Genomic DNA, 20,195 nt, shown 5'->3' with positions numbered 1-20,195 from the left:
TTCCAACAATTCTCTTTACCAAAAATACACAATTACAATACTTTACAGTAAGCATTGAAAAACCCAGCCAGCCTACAATTGCAAAAAAAAAGTTCAAAAATGCACCCGTAGATAATTACATATTCCTGATTCGTATTTCCATTTTACATATCAAATGTCCAACCGTTCTTTTTTACCAAAAAATAATAATTACAAAACTTTACATTGACCATTGAATCCTACAACCATGAATTACAATTCAGGTGTACAAAAATTGCATTTTTATACAATTACATCTTCATCAAAAGGAAGTGGCAGTCAAGGTGCAAGAAACTGGGCATTTCAAATCAGTGCAAAATCTGCTCCAGATTTCAGCAGTAATTACTCTGGATTTCAGCTCAAATGCTCCAGATGTACAGGCTTCTTTATTTATCACCCCTGAAACTATAAACTTTATCCCGTTAGACACAATTCAGGTGTAGCAAAATTGATTAGTATTTGTGCAATTAATGTATTGTGTAATAATTAATTGCTACAAATACAGGTTGAACAATTAAATGCCCATTTTTGATTCGTCATTTTTAAGCTAAGCACGCGTGTTACCTGGATTTTATACTTGAGCATTTCATCATTTTTATGGTAATAAAAATTAAAGCCAGCCACGACATACACATGCAAATTATCATCAGTCATCTCTAACAGGATTCATGAGCTCTAACCTCATTAGACGGCTGGGTTGATTGTGTAAGAATGCTGCTTTGCGTTCTAACACAAACTCCATCATCAACTTGGGGTTCTTGAGATCTCGATGTGTCTTTTAATTGTGTTGCATCTGCATCTCCCAAAATTCTCCTGCATGTCTGTGTTCGAAAACAAAAGTAAGCCTATATTATAATGTGAAAATTACAAAAATATTAAAACACGCATATCTCAAATTGCATAATTACCGGTTTTTTTCTCTTTGTTGCCAACTTTTCCACAGGTGGAACCTTCCTCTTACTTGGAGGTCTCCCTTTCCCTCGGACCACGATGGGGCTTAATATTTTCTTACCCTTCTCCAAGACCACCTTTGGTTGTGCCTTCGTTTGCTCGCATGTCGACTCTAGTGTTGAACCTTCACATTTTGTCTCAAAGTCATTAACAACACGCATGAATGCACTGACTTTTTCATTATCAGAGGAAATTTTTGTTGCCAATTGCGAACATCTTTTAACCACAAGCTCATAATTCCTGGCATCTGATCTGTCCCGCTGGTCATCGTAACTACTTCTAAGTAAAGTGTATCTCCTCTTAATGTCTTTTCTCCAGCGATCCAAGACATATACATCAGGCAACACATTAATTCTCTTCAACTGACAAACTCGAAGTGCATGCCTACATAGAATCCCTCTCGTCTCAAACAGTGCACATGTGCATTTTACCTCCACCTCCTCCTCGTTATAGTAAACAGAGTATTGGACTGTTTTAATGTGGTCATCAATAGATATTTCATCCAACACATCATATTTTAAAATGCACCCGTGTGTGCTTACCAACCAACAATTGCAACACATTAGGCCAAGCAACTCTCCTTAGACCTCTTTGAACTTTGCATTAGTATATAAGTTTTGAAATTGCTTCTCGATGTTAAAATGAGACAAGCAGGGAATAGTAGTGTTGGTAGAATTGAAGTCTGCAATTGTCTCTACCTCGACCTTCTTTCTAAGGGCGTTATCAAACTGGTCGACAAATTCTTTCAACGTTGTTCCAGAATGGACATAGCCGTCGAAAAAAGCATTCATGCTTTCAGACCGTTGGGTCGTGCTCATACCAGCCCAAAATACACTCTTCAAGTAAGCTGGAACCCAAAAAGACCTTTCCTCATATAAGGATTGAAGCCATTTATTGCCGACCAAATCATAGTTCGCAAGTAGAAATGCCCACCTTTCCTCAAATTCTGTAGTGGTCTGTGAGTCATACAATGCAGTTTGAATGTCAGTCTTCAACCCCGTATTGAATTTGGCATGAGATCCTAACTTCTCTGGAAGTTTGCGCATAATATGCCATAAACAATATCTATGTCGAGTTTGGGGGAATACACAAGCAATAGCATTCTTCATTGCCCGATCTTGATCGGTTATTATAGCTTTGGGTGCCTTACCATTCATGCAATCCAACCACATTCGAAACAACCAGATAAAAGTATTTGTGTCCTCATTTGAAAGCAACCCCGCTCCTAATAATATGGACTGCCCATGATGGTTAACACCAACGAATGGGGCAAACGGCATCCCGTACCTATTTGTTAGGTACGTTGTATCAAAAGTTACAACGTCGCCAAAATATTCATAGGCTGCTCGACTCCGAGCATCAGCCCAAAACACGTTGCGTAACCTTCCATCATCATCCACGTCCATATTAGAAATGAAACCATCATTCTGATCTCTCATTCTTTGAAAATACTGATTAAGGGCGTCACCACCTCCTTTGCCCAACCTCAAATGTCGCGCCTTATCAATAAAATTCCGACAATCTTTCTCTTGAAATTGAAGATTGTCAAAACCCCCCGCATCAACAACAAGTGAATAATAATTTTTGCTCATTCGTATACCAGCTCTATCATTAAGCTCAAGAATCCTTTGATTGTATTCATCAAGACACTTGTGAGATCGCAAAAGTCTTGTCTTCTTGGGGCTCAAGTGATGTGGTTGTGCGCATTTACAACAGTGGTGAATACCCATTTCTCATTCTTATTCAAGGTCGCATTTACTCTCGCCTTACAATCTGTTTTAGTTGTTGGCCGTGGCCTTGAGATATTGTTACCCTTAGGTTGGTACTTCCCGCCACGGGAACAACCAAATGTCACATACACCGGTCTCCCTTCATCATCTCTCCTAGTCCTAAATGACCGTACACCAAAACCCTCTTGCTTGGCATATTGCTTGTAGTAGGTCTTAACCTCTTTCGCACTGTCAAATTCCATACCCGACCTTGGTGCTTCAACTCGTACCTCATCATCCGAAACAACAGTGGTACCCTCTAAATCTTCATCTTCATTTATATCTTCATTTATGTCGAAGAGCATTTCTAAAAAAATAAACATATGGAGCGATTAGTAGCGATTCATATCATTTATACAATTAGCGGAAAATCTAAGCAAACAAAACTCTAATACCATCGGCGTCATGCAAACTATCATCAGTCATCATGAATGGACTTCCAACATTTTGCTCATATTCTGCACTAGTGCGCACAGTCGACGCCGACGGCGCTTCTTGACTCATGTGGTCTGGATTACTCGGTGTCGGGGAATGTATATATGGTGGCATCTGCTCAAACAAACACATTGTTAGGAAAAATACTCTAAACTTTATAAAATGTAGATGTATGGAATTTAAAAATTCAAATAAACGAACCTGAAATGAATCATCAAATGGGTTAAACTCTACCGGATTGTCTGACGTAGGGTATGGCATCTTTACATTAAGTAGTAGAAGTAGACCCCAGCTACCTATCATAAAGCAAGTAAATTTGTTAAAAAAAAAATCCCATTCAATCAAGAAAAGACCAAAAAAAAACCCACAAACATAATCAAGAAAAGACAAAAAAAACATATATGGCCCATCTGAACTTTAATTTCCTTCATCTCTCTCTCTTTCTCTTTCTCACACACACACATTTTGATGTATGGCCCGTTAATATATATATATATGAACAATTTTAAATATATATATATATTAAGCACTTTTTGATGGGATAGGCTAGCTGAAGCCAAATAACTATATAAGATGCCTTTAATTACAAAACTGTGCATTATCATCTGTTTAGTGAGCATATTCTTATAAAAAAGTTCAAGTTCTCTTGTAGAGAGTTCTCAAAATACTGATTAAGGGTGGAACCTAAGAATACTTCATCTGTCCTTATTAAAGCACACATTTTTAAAACTTAAAATGGCATTGAATCGTTTTATTTACTCTTGAACATTAATCTGTTGTAAAAACTTTCAAACTTATGGTGTAAATAAATAAATAAATCTGAAATAAATAATATTGGATGTAGAACCAAATATTTATTTATCCAGCTCATATGAAATCCGTTGAATGTGTGAATGCCATATAAGGTAAGACACCACACCACAAATCAAGCAAATCAAGATCAATTTGTGCAGACCTGATTTAAGGCTGAAAATGTGCATGTAACAGCTGCCAAATACACATTTTTCGACTAAATGCTTAGCAATTGTAGGCTTAAGTTTAGCATTCCAACTTAAAATAGAATATGAGTTTAGCATTCCTTCTTAAAATAGAATATGTACACTTGTATATATTTTGATAAAATGTTTATAAAAAAAGTGTGGTGTTTTTTACTCGACATAAAATAGAAATTTCTGTGCAGTATTTTTCACTCGACAGGGAGTTGAACTCTGTGTTCATATTCTATTTACCATTCATATTTAAAACTTCATCATGCCATTCATTTATGCCAGATAGTTTCCTTTTTTTTTTCCAGGGTTTCATTACACATCTACCCCTTGAAGAAAGTTCAGGAAGTGATCTTCAGGGGCCCAACAGAGAAATCCAACAACAGGCCATCATGTAATGTGCGTGCTGCAGAAATCCATTGCCCGTATACCAGCTAAAATGCAGTCAGTATCCGTGCGGAAACAGCAAGGGAAACAGCAAACTAAAGGTAAAAAATAAACAAAATCGGCACCTTTCCATCAAGAACAACAAGTTCAGAAAAAAAAAGATTTTTTCTCCATGCCCTAAATCCCGGAACATCCATCCCATTAAACCTTAGATTGACCTATCTCAGTACACAAGAACAAAGTTCTATATGGAAGAAAAAATGGACCTTAGACTCTTAACTAACGGCGAGAGCAGGGGCGCCGGCGAAACCTTCCTCCACCAGAGCACTGTCGCTGGATGCACACAATTACTAATCTGTTCAACAAGCTTGCAGGGACCAGAGGCGTTGGCCAGACGGATGATCGTCGTTCGGTGGCGCTGACGAGAGAGCCGGCGTCGACTGGTGGAGCTGGGTACGTCGTACCTGGCGCGGGTTGCTGTCGAGGGAGGTTGCTACCAATTTCGCGGGGTGATTTCGAATGCCAAGAAACAGACTTTCAAAACCCATCAAAACGCACGTTTTGGGCTTTTTCAAAAAAAAAAAAAAAAAAAAATATTGCTACAGTAGCATCCACGTAGTGAGTGCACTGAGTGCACTGCTACAGTGGATGCTCCGTAGAACTACTCTATGCATATATATGCTTTGTGCATCCATATTTTTGGCAAGTTGTGAATCTTGTGGTCCAAGTGTTTGTATCTAGGGAGGTTTGGGTTAGATATAAAAATTTTAAATTTAAGATAAGAGTTTAAAATATTATTTTTAATAATATTATTATTTTGAGATTTAAAAAAGTTGTATTGAGATTTTAAAAAGTTGAATTATTTATTATATTTTGTATGAGGATTTGGGAAAGGTGTAATGATGAAATGAGAATTTTGAGTTTGAAATAAGAATTATTTGGCCTCAAACCTTTAGAGTATCCTCATTGGCTTAGCCAAATGAAATGTTTAGTTAAATCTTACATAATTTGACTCAAAAATTTTTTATATTAGATTGGACAAATTTAAAATAATTTAGACTTTTGTTATAGTGGTTGACTAAACATAGAAGACCACTATTCATTCATCAAACATTAAAATATTAATTTTTCATTCCAAACAAATAAATTAAATTAATTCGAATATAATTAATATTTAACATTTAGAATATAATTACTATTAACATTTAATAATACTTTTTTTAATATTAATTTAATTAGAATATAATTATTATTAACATTCAGTTGGTAGAATTACAAAATGTGATAAAATAAATTAAATAAAAAATTATTACTTTAATAATATTTTATTATTATATAGAGAATGAATAGCTAATCCAATATGGGGATTAAATTTAGATAGAATAGATAAATATAAATAAGTGTTGATATTGGTTAAATTTGAAGATGAATTTAACTAAACCAATGAGAATGCTCTTAACTGGATGAGGCCTAATATCAAGCAAATTGGGGTATTTTGAAGGTAAGGAATTTTTTTTTTTATTAATAAAAAAGTTGGTTAATGTGTAGAAACTTTTTAGAGAGACGAATTTTTGGGTTTCATGAAAGTGGTAATTCTATGGAAAATAATTTTTGGTTAAAAGTGTTTGTAGATAAATTTTTATTAGAGTTCTAAACAAAACGATGTAATGTACTAACAATATGTCTTGATGATATTATTTTTAAAACAAATTTTGACACTATTTTCAAATATTTCTCTTCACAAACGTAACCATTAGAGTATATCCATCTCATTCTGCATCTCACCCCATCCTTATAATTTGGGAAAAAATTTAGAATTTTCATCTTTACTCTCACTTCATCCCAATCCCCAAAATGGGGATGAAATTTATGAGAGCTACAGAAGGTCCCCATATTTGAGGACCGATTATACATCAGCATCGCTCCCTCGCCCCAACGATTGCCCCTTCATCCCGCGTCTTCTTCTCCCCCCTCCCTCACAACACAACACCAACAGAAGTCAGAAAGGCCCTCCACGCCTATAAGTGATTCTCTCTTCTCTGAATTTTGCCTATTTTTCTTTCCATTGCTCTCTCCTTCTCTATTCTCTCTTCCCTCATTTTCTTCCTCTCGATTTATCGTGAGATTGGACTGAAGATTGATGCATTAAACTCCATGTTCGACCGATTATTATTTGGTACTCTCTCTCGAACTATCCATGCATTTCTATATACTTGTATATGTATGTGTTTTAATTTTTGTTTCTTCATTTTGCGATCTAGGGTGAGATCCTTGGAAAATCTCTCTTTCAGTTAGTTTGTTTCATTTTCCCGTCATGTTGTTTTCGTCCTCTCTTTGTCTTCTCCCTCTGGTCTTTGTTTTTTTTTCTTGTTCCAGCAACCAATTTGATATCTCTGCTGTGGGACAATTTGTTCTGTTTTGGTTGCTCAGTAAATGGTGGAAAGGGGACAATGATTGGCTTTACATTATTTGTTTATTTGTTTTAGTTTCATTCTTATTTGATTATTTTTTATTGTGTTGATTACAAATGCAATCTGTTTGGTTTTTGAGAATTTGATAGGAGATGAAGAAGGGAACTGACTGAATGAAAGTTTTTATTTTTCTTTTGAGTTTGGGTTTTTAGCTAACATTTATATTTTAATTTTCCTGACTACCAAATGTAATTTTGGTTGCTGTGGGGATGCTTGGATCCAATAGTTGAAAAAACTTAAACACTACCTGCAAATTTTACTTCCAATAATTGGTTATCTGAATGTTAATTGATTTTATTGTAAAATCAGAAACCAATACATAAATTGGAATGGATTATGAGTAAAGCAAAATGAGAAAGTATTTGCATTGTTGCATGATCACCGGGCTAGTATTGTTCCTAGCTTTTTTTGCTGCTACATAAGGATCTATAGTTGAATTCAATATACGTGATTTATGATCCCACTTATTGGTTGTGCTGTGGTTTATTTTTCACTTTTTTCAGCTGTTTTTGGAATTGATTTGTTGAGGATTTCTCCAAGTTTTGCAAGTATAATCTTTTCTTCATTTTATTATCATTTTTTGATTGTTTTAGTTTAAAGAAACATGCTTTGCTAATTTATGAGAAAAAATCTCTAGTTTATATCCTGCTGACAGAACCTTTGGAAAATTTGTAGGTTCTTCTTTTTGTTATGAGACCAGTACATTTTATCCTTAGTTCATGACTGATTATTTAGAAATGTAAAATTATAAAGATATGAGCCATTTGATTTTGTGATGTGTTGTTAGCCTTGGTGATGGGGGTTCAGGTGGCAGGTTTTTGAGTAGGCTATGATAATGTTGAATGACTTCTTGTCTTGCATCTTCTGTTTTCAAATTCTACAATTATCTTCTTCTTGCATTGAACCCTGAATACATGCATTGGTAAGTGTAGTTGTTGGTGACTGGATGGCTTGGTGGTATTTGTTGGATGTAAACATGGCCTCATTGCTTATGATGTGTATTTCCATCATTGAATTTTCGGCAACATGGATCATAGGAAAAACTGAGTTCCTTCTTTTAATCTTTTGTGGTTCTAATAAATTCTATCTTCTATTAAATGGTGTCATTTGAAGTTTGTAAATATCTACCAATATTGTTTTGACAAAGCTGATGTTCTAAGTCCATGTTGCAAAGTTTAGCTTGTTGTTTCTAAGAATTGAGATAGCTTGTTCTTTATATATGTGATTGTTGTTTGTGTGCAAGCACTCCTTCTCTATGTCACTGGATTTTGGTCTTCAAGACCATATTTCTTTTATCACTTTTAAGTAAGAAGTGTATATATTTTTGGCAAATCTTCTCATGTTGTTTGACAATACTACACCAACTTGGATTCAATATAAACTATTTTGCTATATTTTATTTGAACTCAAAGTGGAACTTACAGTTCATTCTTTACATACTTAAAAGAGTTGACATTGAATCCGATGCTAATTCACAAGATATTATATATATATATATATATATATATATATATAACAGTTGGATGGTGTAACCAAGGGAGGGAAATTAAATGATGATTTATTGAGGGTAGTCATGTTGTTTTGGGCATTTATTTTATAGCTATATATATAACAATCTACTTTTTTCTTACTTTGGGGTTGTCTTTGCCTCATAATTCATTGACTATATTTATTATACCTGTTATTATTTTATTCATACCATTTTATTTATGATATCATTTTAGTTACATTTTTGTTTAGGCTCCTTGCATTTAATTGATTCAACATGACTTTCAATGTTGTACATGTGGACATAATTTTATTTTATTTTAGATAATAGCACTGTTTGTGTAACAGCCCGCTAGAAATTCAATTATGAAATTTCTATTAACTTTAGGAATCTCATGAAAACCCCATAAGTTTTCACGAATCCATTAATCGTATAGGTTTTTGTCTAACTATATAGTTAGTGTTATTATTTACTATGGTATCAGAAGTGTATTTTTGATTATTGGAGATAGTTAGAAGTGTCAAAATGTATTATGGTTTGTGCCATTAGACTCGGAGGGTTATTTAAAGTCTTATGGCGCAATAACATTTTTTTCATATTTTCGGACAAAACGCCTGTTCAAAACTGTAGATATTATTGGATAAAAAGAAATATCTTGAGGTAATTTTCATGAATATTATTGGGTAAAAATATTTTGAGTTGATTTTTATAGATATTATTAGATAAAAATATCTTAAGTTGATTTTTTGTAAATACTATTGGATATAATATTATGAGATAATCTTTTATAGATATTTTGGGTAGGAGAAAACTACACTCAACTCTCAACTCCAGCCTCATCTCTTCCATATCTCATCCATAATTATCTCTAGCCACCTCTCCCCAAGAAATTATCTTCATTTACACTTTCCATTGAAAGAATATCAAACACTCTCTCTCGGACAGCTTTTAGGAGGTATTTTGCACGCCAATTTCGAAGCTATTTTAAGTGTTTTATCATAAAGTCTCCTTCATATAAGTTGTTCCTTTTTGAGTTTAGTTTACATGGATATCTTATTTGCCCCATTTGAAGATCATTTGGTCAGTCAAATATTGTATAAACTATAGAAAGGTCATTCTGGGAGGTAAACTGGAGAATATGTTATAGTTTGGAGTTTTTGACCAAGCTAATGGATAGATATTGGTCCGAAATTTTTATGGAGTATTGTTAACATGTATATATGACTATTGGTTGAGGATTTTTGCATGATTAAAGGTTTTGATGAAAGATATTCTTAGATTTAGAAACTTAGAAACTGGAAGAGGAAAAACAGTTTCTGTTTTGAGAAGGTTTAACTCTTTGGTGGTCTAAACCTATTCTAATGACTTTGATAATTTTATTGGAGAATCCTAAATATCTTATATACATGTTATATTATTATTTTGAAGATATTTGATGTTAGTTTCAAAGATATGAAATTTTATGCAAAGAGATATTCAGATAAGCCAAAGTGTGGATATTCTTGGCTAAATTTATGTTTTGGTTAATTTCTAACCATGTGATCTTGAATTAGAAGCTTGTATATGTTCTAGGATATCTTTTTAAACCATGTAATGGTTTGGTTTGAAGATCATATATTTATAAGTCATAGATCAAGAGATTTATCAAAACTAGTTGAGGAAAAAGTTTCTGTTTTTGGACTAAGTGTAAAACCAAAAACTCCAAATGTTATTTTGTGATTTTGGTGACTTTAGTTTGATGATTTAAAGCATTGTTGATGTTAGGATGATATTATGAATATGTTAGAAGTAAGATTTGATTTTTGAAATTCTTGGAGATGTTTTGATTTAAGGTCAAAACTTGTGATTCAAGTGCTTGGATCTTTTTACAAAAAAGTTTGGTGTTGATTATTAGCTTTTTCTAAATGGATGTTTTAAGTATGGTTTTGAACTTAGGATTGGAAGATGTTTGTTGCAAAATTTTGGTTTAAGCATGAGTTTTGAAGTTGGAAGGAATTGCAACAAAAATAAAGGGAAATGGCCTATGGATGTTTCGACCATAGTGTGTTCTTCATAGTTGTGTTTTGTTTTAAATTTTTCTGAGTTGATATTTAAGTTTAGGACAAAATTTACATGAGGAATGTAAATTTTAGAAACTTTTGGAGTTAGTATGCAAAATCCTTAAATTATAGGTAAAACGGTCATTTTTCCACATGTAGAGAGTAAAATGAAAATTTTACTCTTTAAGTTAGTATTTTTCATATTTCAAATATTTAGTGATTTAGTTCTAACTTTTAGAATCACTAATTACAGTTTCTCGTGGTCGCACTTGAAGTTTGATAAGAAACGCGGAGATCGAGGTAAGTTAGCTTTTAACTTACTAGCAGTCTACTGTGTATGTGTGCTAAGTAAAGGAATTACAATGTATGTATGTATGTTATCATATATGTCATGCCATGCCAAGTTATCACGTAATTGTCTATTATACAGAATTTATTCTGTCATCAATTTTTATCTGTTACATAATATATTCTGTCATGTATTACTGTACATTACAAGTATGTCATGTTAAATATGTTGTCTATTATATGTTATGTCATGTTACGAAATGTTTCTATCTCAAGTTGGTCATGTATTTCAAGTTATGTTCAAATCACGTTATGTTACGTCAGGGCTCCAGTCCTTTCGTTTTCCAGTGACGTTTCATCTTGAGTACATTCAGTATGTGTAGAATACATGAGGCCACAATAACTGTGGAGTATGTATTTACACGTAGAATACATGGAGCCACAACAACTGTGGAGTATGTATTTTTCATGTTAAGTCAAGTTTCAGATCAAGTTCATGTCAAGTCAAGTTCAGTTTATGTTTCAATTTAAGTTATGTCAATTATGCTATGTTGTACGCCAAGTTATGCTTTAATTACTTATGAATTTGATTATGCATTTATGCTTTTACTGTCATGCATGCATCATTAGCTTGTGTGGAAGTTTTTTGTTAACTTACTGAGATTTGTAATCAAATCTCACTTTGGTAGTCCTAACTACCATTCCCCCCGAATGGTAGATCTTGTTACAGGACCTGAAGGAGAATCAGGAGCTGATCAACTAGACACAGTTGACTAAGTGATGGTGCGACGTCAATGTTAATATAGTAGTTAACGTAAATTACTACTTGTACAATAGAGTTGCATCTTTAGTATTTTTTGGATCATAACCATTTTGGACTAGTGTTGTGATCTACTCAATGGGTCTGTATGTATGAAGTATGTTTTAAGCATTTGGGATATTTTCAATTTGGTGCATAGTATTGCTAAAAAAAAAAAATTATCCGCTGCGAATATTGCATAATGTTAGATGCATGTTAGGAACATTGCATCTTATATGTCATGAACGGGGGCAGGTAACCTTGTGTTGCATGTCTCGACGCTTCAAATGTCCGTCCGATCCCAAACGGAATTTGGGGGCGTCACAGTTTGGGTCTTTCTAGAGAATAATTTATTCTATATTGTTGGGTCATTTGCAATGTTTCGTATCTCTCGAGAGTGGGGGGCTGTTGTTAGGCTGTGATAATGGTGTTTTAGTGTAGGGTAAGTCACAAGTGTTAATAGGACCCTATTGATATGGCGGGGTAATCCTCACCCGGATGACTATATTGCAGTTTGTGGTACTTTCCACAAAAGGCAATTGGGGGTTCGGGTGGGGTTTTGTAGCCATTCACTGTTCGGCTCCTTACTTACGCATGCTGTCAAAGTCATCACTATTCTGAATTTTTTTACTTATTAATATATTCTATATATTAGTAAATCGGATGGAGATGCTCTTATTTAGCATTATTGTGATTTGCATATTGTTTGATTGGTGTTTTGTATTATGTTGTGATAGAGAAATAATGTGTAAACTAAACCCCCTCGGTTGTGATGATGACAACCGCATGTGGGGATAGCGTTAATTGTTAGTCATTTTCTCGATGGCTAGGTAACTGGACGGCCAACAAGTACTGGCAACCGATTGTTGCAGTCATGGGTGAGTGGCCAAATTTCCAATATGTCACCATTCGGTTCCTGAGCCGGCGACCCCGACTAAACCCCAAATTTCAAAGTTTCTTATTCTAACATTTTATTAATATTTTAGAGATGGATTTACAAGACCCTAGACATATGTACTTCACCAACCTCTTTAGTCAAGATCCTCAACTCGATCCCATTTATGGTGGGCAAAGTGGAACCTCTCCTATGACCCTTGATGACTCTCCACCCTTACCCCCTAACGAGCCTATCGGCATTAGAAAATCAGTCAGGGGTGCAAACTTCACAAATCAATTACTTCTAAAATAATAGTTGGTTCACAGATGTGGCCGAAGTACATACATTTCCAGGCTGCAGGACAATTTTTTCACTTTCAATGCATGCAATCAATGCTTCCCAACATTCCTGAGAATCCCCATTGTTTACCAACCACAAGCAATCGGGCAATATCATTGGCATTTGGAGACCGCAGATATTTATCTGAAAAAACATTTACTATTGTCTCAAAGAATTTTTTGAGGCTCTCCATTGCGGTGTGTTTACCAATACGTATGTGTTCATTCATAAAATCTCCAGTAACCCTATACGCTAGCATTCTAAGTGCTGCGGTTATTTTTTGCATAGAAGATAAACCGAATCTTCGGCATTATCTCTTCTCTGGACGAAGAACGGCTCGTAAGACTCTACCTCATTTATAATACAGAGAAATAGGGGATGGTTTATCCGAAATCTCATTCGAAATAGATTCGAGGGATATACTAGATTTTTTGTGAAATAATCGCAAAATAGGCGCTCGTACCCCTAAATATGATCACGCTGAATAAACTTACAACGTTGGCAATTGCCACAATACCTCGATGACTGTCCATTGTCCTCCTCATTAAGAATATCGCTATCATCTTCAGAGGATATGTATGTTAACAATTTTCAAAAGAAGGTACGAGCCATTTAATGAAGGGAGTGGGAGATCAGAAGATACAATAGAATTTCAGTTCTATAGATTAAATGACACTTGAATTTGTGAGAATGTGAATGCTAGCAATATGCGTATTTATAGAGGAAAAAGTTACCGTTACATATAAGATAAAAAATGTTACCATTTGAGAGAAGACAAAAAAAAGTTATCGTTGGAGAAAAGATAAAAAATATTACCGTTAAAAAAATGACAGAAAATTTTATCATCAATATATGACTACGGATCCCCATTAGCGAAACTGATAAAGAGTACTAAATAAAAAAAAATGCCCCATCACATTAGAAAATGTACTAACTAAAAATAAAAAATTACTATTTTTATAATATAAATTTTGGTTTAAAAAAAAATACTGTATTGGATAATCAAAATTATTTAAATATTTAGTATAAAGTAATATTTGGAAAAAAGATAATAAGATAAAAGAGTTAACAGTTAAGATTGTAAATGGAATAAAGAGAAAAATGTAATAAAAAAATAATGGATAAATATTATTTAATAGAATAGAGATATGGATGAGGAATGAGATGTATGAGGTTTTTAGAAGATGAATAAAATTTAAAAATAAATTTAAAAAAAAATGTAATTTTATGTTAAATTATAAAAATGAAGATGAAAAAGCGGATGATGATGCTCTTGTAAGAAGAAATAGTCCAGAATCTGCAGATGGCCGTGGCCTGTGTGGCAAAGGTGCCTCACTGCCACACTACTTGCGATCTAGTAGGGACCAAGTCGTCTGAGATGTTTGAAGAAATCTAGGCATCCAGCAATCAGACAGAGACAAGTGGTTGTCTTTTGAACAGAACGAATCCAAGGATTACAATGTGCAGACTCCCTTTTGAGATGGATTGAGTAGGATTTGAAAGTTTCGCACCTTTAATTTAATAAATTAGTTTAAATTAATATTTATAATCAAATATTTATATCTTGACATGATATAAATATAATTTTTTATCTTTATATTTTATTAATTGATACGAGATATTAATATCCATATTAGCTAATTAAAAGTTGACACGTGATTATCAAAACCACGTATTAATCTTATCCTTAATTTTCTAACAGTAAATTAATAAATGTACTGAATTACAAATTTTCTAAAATTTAAATATTTTTTAAAAATTAAAAATTAAAATCTCGAATTACGTAATAATCCAGGTACTGATTTACCCCAAAAAAATTAAAAAAATAAAAATAAAAATAGCACAAATGGAAACGTTCACGCGCTACCGACTACCGAGAGTCAAACATGGAGGCCGAGGAGGTATTTATTCTACTTGGGAAATCCTCACTTCGTCCAAATGAAAATGTCCAACGTTGCTGCTTCCTGCAAGCAAACTGGGCCAAGGTTTAGGCAATCATGGAGTCGGCCCATTTGAGCCCTTGGATTTGTTCTCTTCAGAAGATGGCCGGTTCTCCGAGTCCGATAGCCGGATTTCTTCAATCATTCTAACAACTTCATCCATGCTGGGTCGCAAGTCGGGCAACCTTGCCACACAGGCCATGGCAATCTGCAACATCTGCACCATTTCTTCTTCGATGTTTTGAAACCTCATCAACTCGACGTCAAAGACCTCCGCTGTCCATTCTTCCCTAACAACAGACTGGACCCACCTCGGAAGATCAACCAAGTCGTCACGCCCTGGCGATTGGAGTGGAGCTTTTCCGGTCAGCATCTCAAGGAGGAGAACACCGACGCCGTACACGTCTGATTTGTGGGTGTGCTTTCGGGATTCGATCACCTCTGGAGCACGATAGCCGGTACCGCGGGAAGGAGTGGCGGGAACATTCATAAGAGGGGTTAAACCGTAGTCGGAAATGCGTCCTTCGAAATCTTGGTTGAGGAGGACATTTGTGGACTTGATGTTTCCATGAGAGAACTTCGGACCACCTGCAGAATGGAGGTGGGCAATTCCCCTTGCAATTCCTAGGGAGATCTTCACTCTGGCATTCCAGTCCAATGGAGTTCGTCCAGCGTCCCTGTTTCCTGTCATCAAATTATATGTCCCAAGCAAACCTGGCTATCAGTCTAACAGACAACAACCTCGCCATATATCTTGCCGAAGTTTCAAAATATTCATGATTTTCTACTCTCTCAATGCTATTGTTTCCTGTAAGTGAACTTTATCGACCATAATGTTCTTCTTTATTTTAATTACATGTTTCCAATGGGAGTTGTAACTTGTGATCAAAGAGAAGTAACACTATAGAGGAAGAACTGGCCCAACTGCACAGGAAAGAATATTCTTTTGGAAATGCAGCAGTCATAATTCCATGATTTCACAATGCCATATTAAAAATCATTAATCATAATATTTGGAACAAGATAATCTTTAAAAACCCCCCAAAGCAGAAAGAAATAAAGAGGGGGATATCCATACCATGCAATAGTGTATATAAGCTGCCACCAGGGACATGGTCATAGACAAGGAGCTTCTCATCTTTCGAGTAGTAATAAGCTCGGAGTGGCAGAATATTTGGGTGCTGTCCAACCCTACCCACAATTTCCAGTTGCTGTTCAAACTCCCTCTTCCCGACCACCACTTCCTTCAACCTTTTTACCACTACCGTTGTTGCCTCCTCCAAAACAGCCTTATATGCTGTGCCGTAACTACCTTTTCCCAGCACTTCAGCCGAAGCCCTCAATAGATCTTCAAGATCAAAATTATAAGAACAACCTTCAAAGAAAACAAGCTTGTTTTTTTCAGGTTCCTGTACCCCACTTCCAAAGTCTTCTTTGGGCTTCTCACTCCTCCCGCTACTTGAAACTTTCCCTTTCGATACACCATTACTTTCACTACCTTTTTTCTTCAGACAGCAGAGAACAATAACTAGAGCTGACAGAAACAGCAACGCAAATCCTCCGACTGCAATTGCAATTATGGCTCCCATTGACAGTTTCTTTTTAGAACTTTGATTTGAATGAACCATTGTTGAAGACAAAGTAGGAGCTGGAGAAGGTGCTGGGAAGATGGAGCAGGCTATTAGAGGTAGTCCGCATAAGTGAGAGTTTCCTAAGAAGGATGAATTTGGAAATTTTTGAAGGGAAGATGGAACAGAGCCATTAAGGTGGTTGAAGCTTATGTTCAAATGCTTGAGTTTAGGTAGATCAAGTTCGGGTATGGATCCAGAAAGGCTATTGTTTTGGAGGTTCAAACTAGTAAGTTGCGTTAAATTTTGTATTGCTTGTGGAATGCTTCCAGAAAAGGAATTAAATGACAGATCCAGTACGTTGAGTTGAAGGGAAAAGGAGGTAGGAATGTCATCTGAGAAATTATTATGTTGCAGGTAGAGGTACTGCAGTGAAGGGAGGGAGGTAATCTCAGAGGACAGATTACCGGTGAGAAGGTTAGATCGAAGACTCAGAATCTTGAGAGCATCAAGCTTACCAAGGGTATTTGGTGGGATATGGCCCACAAGTCCAACCCCAGGAAGCCGGAGGGCACGAATACGGGTTCCATCTGGCGTGCAAGTGACACCAAACCAAGATTTGCAGACAGAGCTGGTAGGGTTCCAGCTGAGGTTGCGTCGGTGGGGAACAGCAGCAGCAAAGTCAAGAAGTGCTTGCTTATCTGAGTTCAGGTCAGCAATGGCGGGGGGTAGAAGAGTGATTAGTATGAAAAGATAAGTAAGTGCTGAAGTACAGCACATCCTCATAGGCAATTTTTTGGCGAAGGATTGCTGAAAGGGATGACCAGTACAAATATGTAACTTCGGCAGACCTTGATGATTTCCTGGTTCAGCAAAAAACCAACAGAACAAGATTAGGCAGCCAGCCAAAAAGCAAAAAGGGAGAACCTTGTTCCCACCCAAGCATGAAACTTTTGCAGATGGTACTGCAAAGTTCACAATTGAAAGGGTAAACTGAGCATATATCATGCATTCATGGAATTGCACAAAACAAAAGGAAAGGTGGGAGGGGAGGGGGAGGAAATAACTACTGCAACCTCTAATAAAGATGATCTACTCTATTTGCAAAATGCAAATATTGATGAACAACTAGAAGGATAAAGAAGAATCCCACTTCAATCTTATTATATTCCTGAAAACTTTTTGGCTCTGCCTGTGTCTTTTTCATCACACCCGGATATGCTTAGAGATCAGAGAAAATCTATTTTACATAAAGACCTTGATATGGTTCTGTGTAATTTAAGAGCCAGGAAAACTGAGCCTAGAGGTTAACAGAAGCGCTAATCCACAACAGAAGGTAGGCAAGATTTTTTTTTTTCAATGTTAAAATAATGACAACCATAACTTGCCTTTGAACAATGGGCACTTACACGAGGTACGTACGATCATTGAAGAGCTCCAGGAGCTTGGAACAATCCTACTAGAAAAATTATCAGTTCGGAATCTTCTCAAATTTCCCACAAGGAAATGTGGGAAATTTTAATACAATAGCAATCCATTTCTTCATTTCTCTACATCCAGCACCCAAAACCAAAGTTTAAAAGTAATTGCAAAAAGTAAACAACACCAAAAAGCAGCAGGAAAAGACATTTAGTGATTAAAGCAAAGGAACCTTTTCCCATAGGATTCCAATATCAGTCTAAAATAAGGGGAAAAAAAAAGAGTTATTCTAAATTACCATCTCACCGCAGACTAGCATGAGAAACAAAGAGATGACGAGGCACATAAAACAAGTGTTTGTCCAGTGTATAGTACAAACAGCAAATTCATATTCTACATTTTATAACTTTACCAAAAAAATGTATCAGAAAGTTGGGGAAAGAGGATTGGATTGGGATGCAGTCCGCGGATAAACATTCTAGTACAAAGCACTTAAATCGTTGATTTTTCATTGGGTTTTTGTCTCAACTGTGAAGCAATTCTAGATTATGGATAGTTGGATTCGTTCAACAATCAAGGTTTTGTCAAAGAAAAACTAGTTTGTCGAACTTACAGACAAAAACCAACCTACTTGAAACATAATGCAATAAGAAACACAGGTGTTCTCAAACAACATTCGACTAAAATCAACAATGTGAACCAATAAGAGGCTTCAGAGAAGACAATCGCATGAGATGATAAAAGCGCTCGCCGAATGAGAGCATCGACATGTACAGATGAAGGAATATCCACATAACGTGAGGGATTCACAACCATTGTCCAGATCTAGGAAAAGCTAATCAGGGCGGAAATGCATGCAGCAATTATCATCGACTAGCCAACAAAATGGCCAAAGCCAAATAGACGCGAACCTGAAAACATGGCGTAGAAGCAGAGAATTTGACTAGCTTTTCATCCCATAAAGGTTTCGAGATTTGCAGAGCTCAGAAGCTGCTGTTCGAGGTCCAAAGAGACCCAACACTGATGGCGGCATTTGCGCAAGAATCGATCGGTGTTTCAGTTTCAGCTTCAGCGTCAGTCTCAGCTATCAGATCCAATTACCAGGAACACTCATATGGGTTAGCTCGGCTACACACAAAAGTAACTCAAACAGCTCATGGAAGTTCAGGATTTGGTCCGATACCCGCGAAAGCATTCTGAATTTCTGCAGCAACGGTTTCGAAAGGAAGAAAAAACTCTTTTTCAAAGTAAATATTCCGAGGACTTTTTTGTCGGAGAGAGAGGAGATATATGCATAAAAGGAGGAAAAGGTAAAGAGATGACGAAGAGTAAAGACGAATAAAGGAGGATAGAGAGAGAAAGAGAGAAGGAGGGAGGGATCCTGGCAGGCTGCAGAGTTGAGAGCAACAAGAAAGGCACTTAATCCTATGATGGAGCTTGAGCTTAACGCAGATGGACAAAACAGCAGGCTGTTGCGTTTACGACGTTCTCATTTCGTCCTTCGGACACATGATCATTACGAGCATCGATTCCTTGATTTTAAATTGAATTATTTAATATTTATAAATAAATTTTATATAAAAAGAGGGTAATGTTCAGACTTCCGTATATTTTAGCACCGGTTTAGAAAATAAAATAGTTTGGTTTTATTTCATTATTATAATTTTTTAAAATTTTTATATAAAATATAATAAATAATTCAAAATTTTTAAATCTAAAAATGTAATAATAATATTAAAAAAAATAAAATTTTAACAATATTTTATTTAACTTTCATCGCAACTCATCTTATCTTAATTTACAATCCAAACTGCAACTTAGTGATCTAGTGTATAAGTCTCGAGCAGCTCCTTTAAAAAAACTTGGACTCACCAGTAAAATGTAAATTTTTTCATGTAAATTTTAGATTTACTTACTTTTTTCAAAAAAAATAAGTGAGATTTACATACTCTAAAAATTATAAATTATTTCTTATAAAAATAAATATAATATTAAATATTTATCATTTTATTCTTAATTACACTCAAGAAAGTTTACTTAATAAGTTAATACATCCCGAATTGTAAATCAAAATTTCATATCATTTCTTTTAAAAACAACAATATAAACGAAAGTGAAAACATATATAAAGATAAATTAATACCGATTATATATATATATATATATTAATTTAATTTAATTTAAAACAATTTATGAAAGTGTCATACGGATTAAGATACAATATAGTAAATGAAATTGACATATATGATATGGAGGGACGTAGCTTTAACTAGATATAATTGACCCTTCAAAAGAAAACTAAATTAATCAAACATTTACATCAGTAAACTTTACAACACTCTACCTCACCAAGATAATAATGATTTGATTGATTTTTTTGTCTTTTTTCTTTTTTTTGTTTTGGTTTTGGGTGAGGTTGG

The 20,195-nt window shown here is 35.1% G+C and overlaps 3 protein-coding genes across 6 annotated transcripts; all 3 read right to left on the bottom strand.

The window, feature by feature from the left end:
• Nucleotides 1-674: 674 nt before the first annotated feature.
• Nucleotides 675-2,561, bottom strand: LOC122293524 (protein FAR-RED IMPAIRED RESPONSE 1-like). The gene is made up of 3 exons (XM_043102091.1): nucleotides 1,557-2,561; nucleotides 927-1,331; nucleotides 675-839 (listed from the first exon to the last, which is right to left on the bottom strand). The coding sequence occupies exons 1-3, from the start codon at nucleotides 2,559-2,561 to the stop codon at nucleotides 675-677; spliced, it is 1,575 nt and encodes a 524-aa protein (XP_042958025.1).
• Nucleotides 2,562-2,653: 92 nt separating this feature from the next.
• LOC122293523 (protein FAR-RED ELONGATED HYPOCOTYL 3-like) lies at nucleotides 2,654-3,434 on the bottom strand. Its single transcript, XM_043102090.1, has 3 exons — nucleotides 3,375-3,434; nucleotides 3,134-3,287; nucleotides 2,654-3,045 (listed from the first exon to the last, which is right to left on the bottom strand). The coding sequence occupies exons 1-3, from the start codon at nucleotides 3,432-3,434 to the stop codon at nucleotides 2,654-2,656; spliced, it is 606 nt and encodes a 201-aa protein (XP_042958024.1).
• Nucleotides 3,435-14,567: 11,133 nt separating this feature from the next.
• LOC122294465 (probable inactive receptor kinase At5g58300) lies at nucleotides 14,568-19,282 on the bottom strand. Of its 4 annotated transcripts, none has more exons than XM_043103221.1 (4): nucleotides 18,687-19,282; nucleotides 17,745-17,906; nucleotides 15,867-17,219; nucleotides 14,568-15,472 (listed from the first exon to the last, which is right to left on the bottom strand). In XM_043103221.1, the coding sequence occupies exons 2-4, from the start codon at nucleotides 17,782-17,784 to the stop codon at nucleotides 14,844-14,846; spliced, it is 2,022 nt and encodes a 673-aa protein (XP_042959155.1). In that variant the 5' UTR covers nucleotides 17,785-17,906; nucleotides 18,687-19,282; the 3' UTR covers nucleotides 14,568-14,843. The 4 variants fall into 4 exon arrangements, with proteins under 4 accessions (XP_042959155.1, XP_042959156.1, XP_042959157.1 ...); XM_043103222.1 differs by having other exon boundaries at nucleotides 17,745-17,812; XM_043103223.1 differs by lacking the exon at nucleotides 17,745-17,906.
• Between the last annotated feature and the right edge of the window lie 913 nt (nucleotides 19,283-20,195).

The sequence above is a fragment of the Carya illinoinensis genome, chromosome 14 (genome assembly GCF_018687715.1).
Source record: "Carya illinoinensis cultivar Pawnee chromosome 14, C.illinoinensisPawnee_v1, whole genome shotgun sequence".
NCBI lineage: Eukaryota > Viridiplantae > Streptophyta > Magnoliopsida > Fagales > Juglandaceae > Carya > Carya illinoinensis.
Note: the sequence above shows the minus strand (reverse complement) of the source record. Positions and strands in the feature narration are given on the sequence as shown.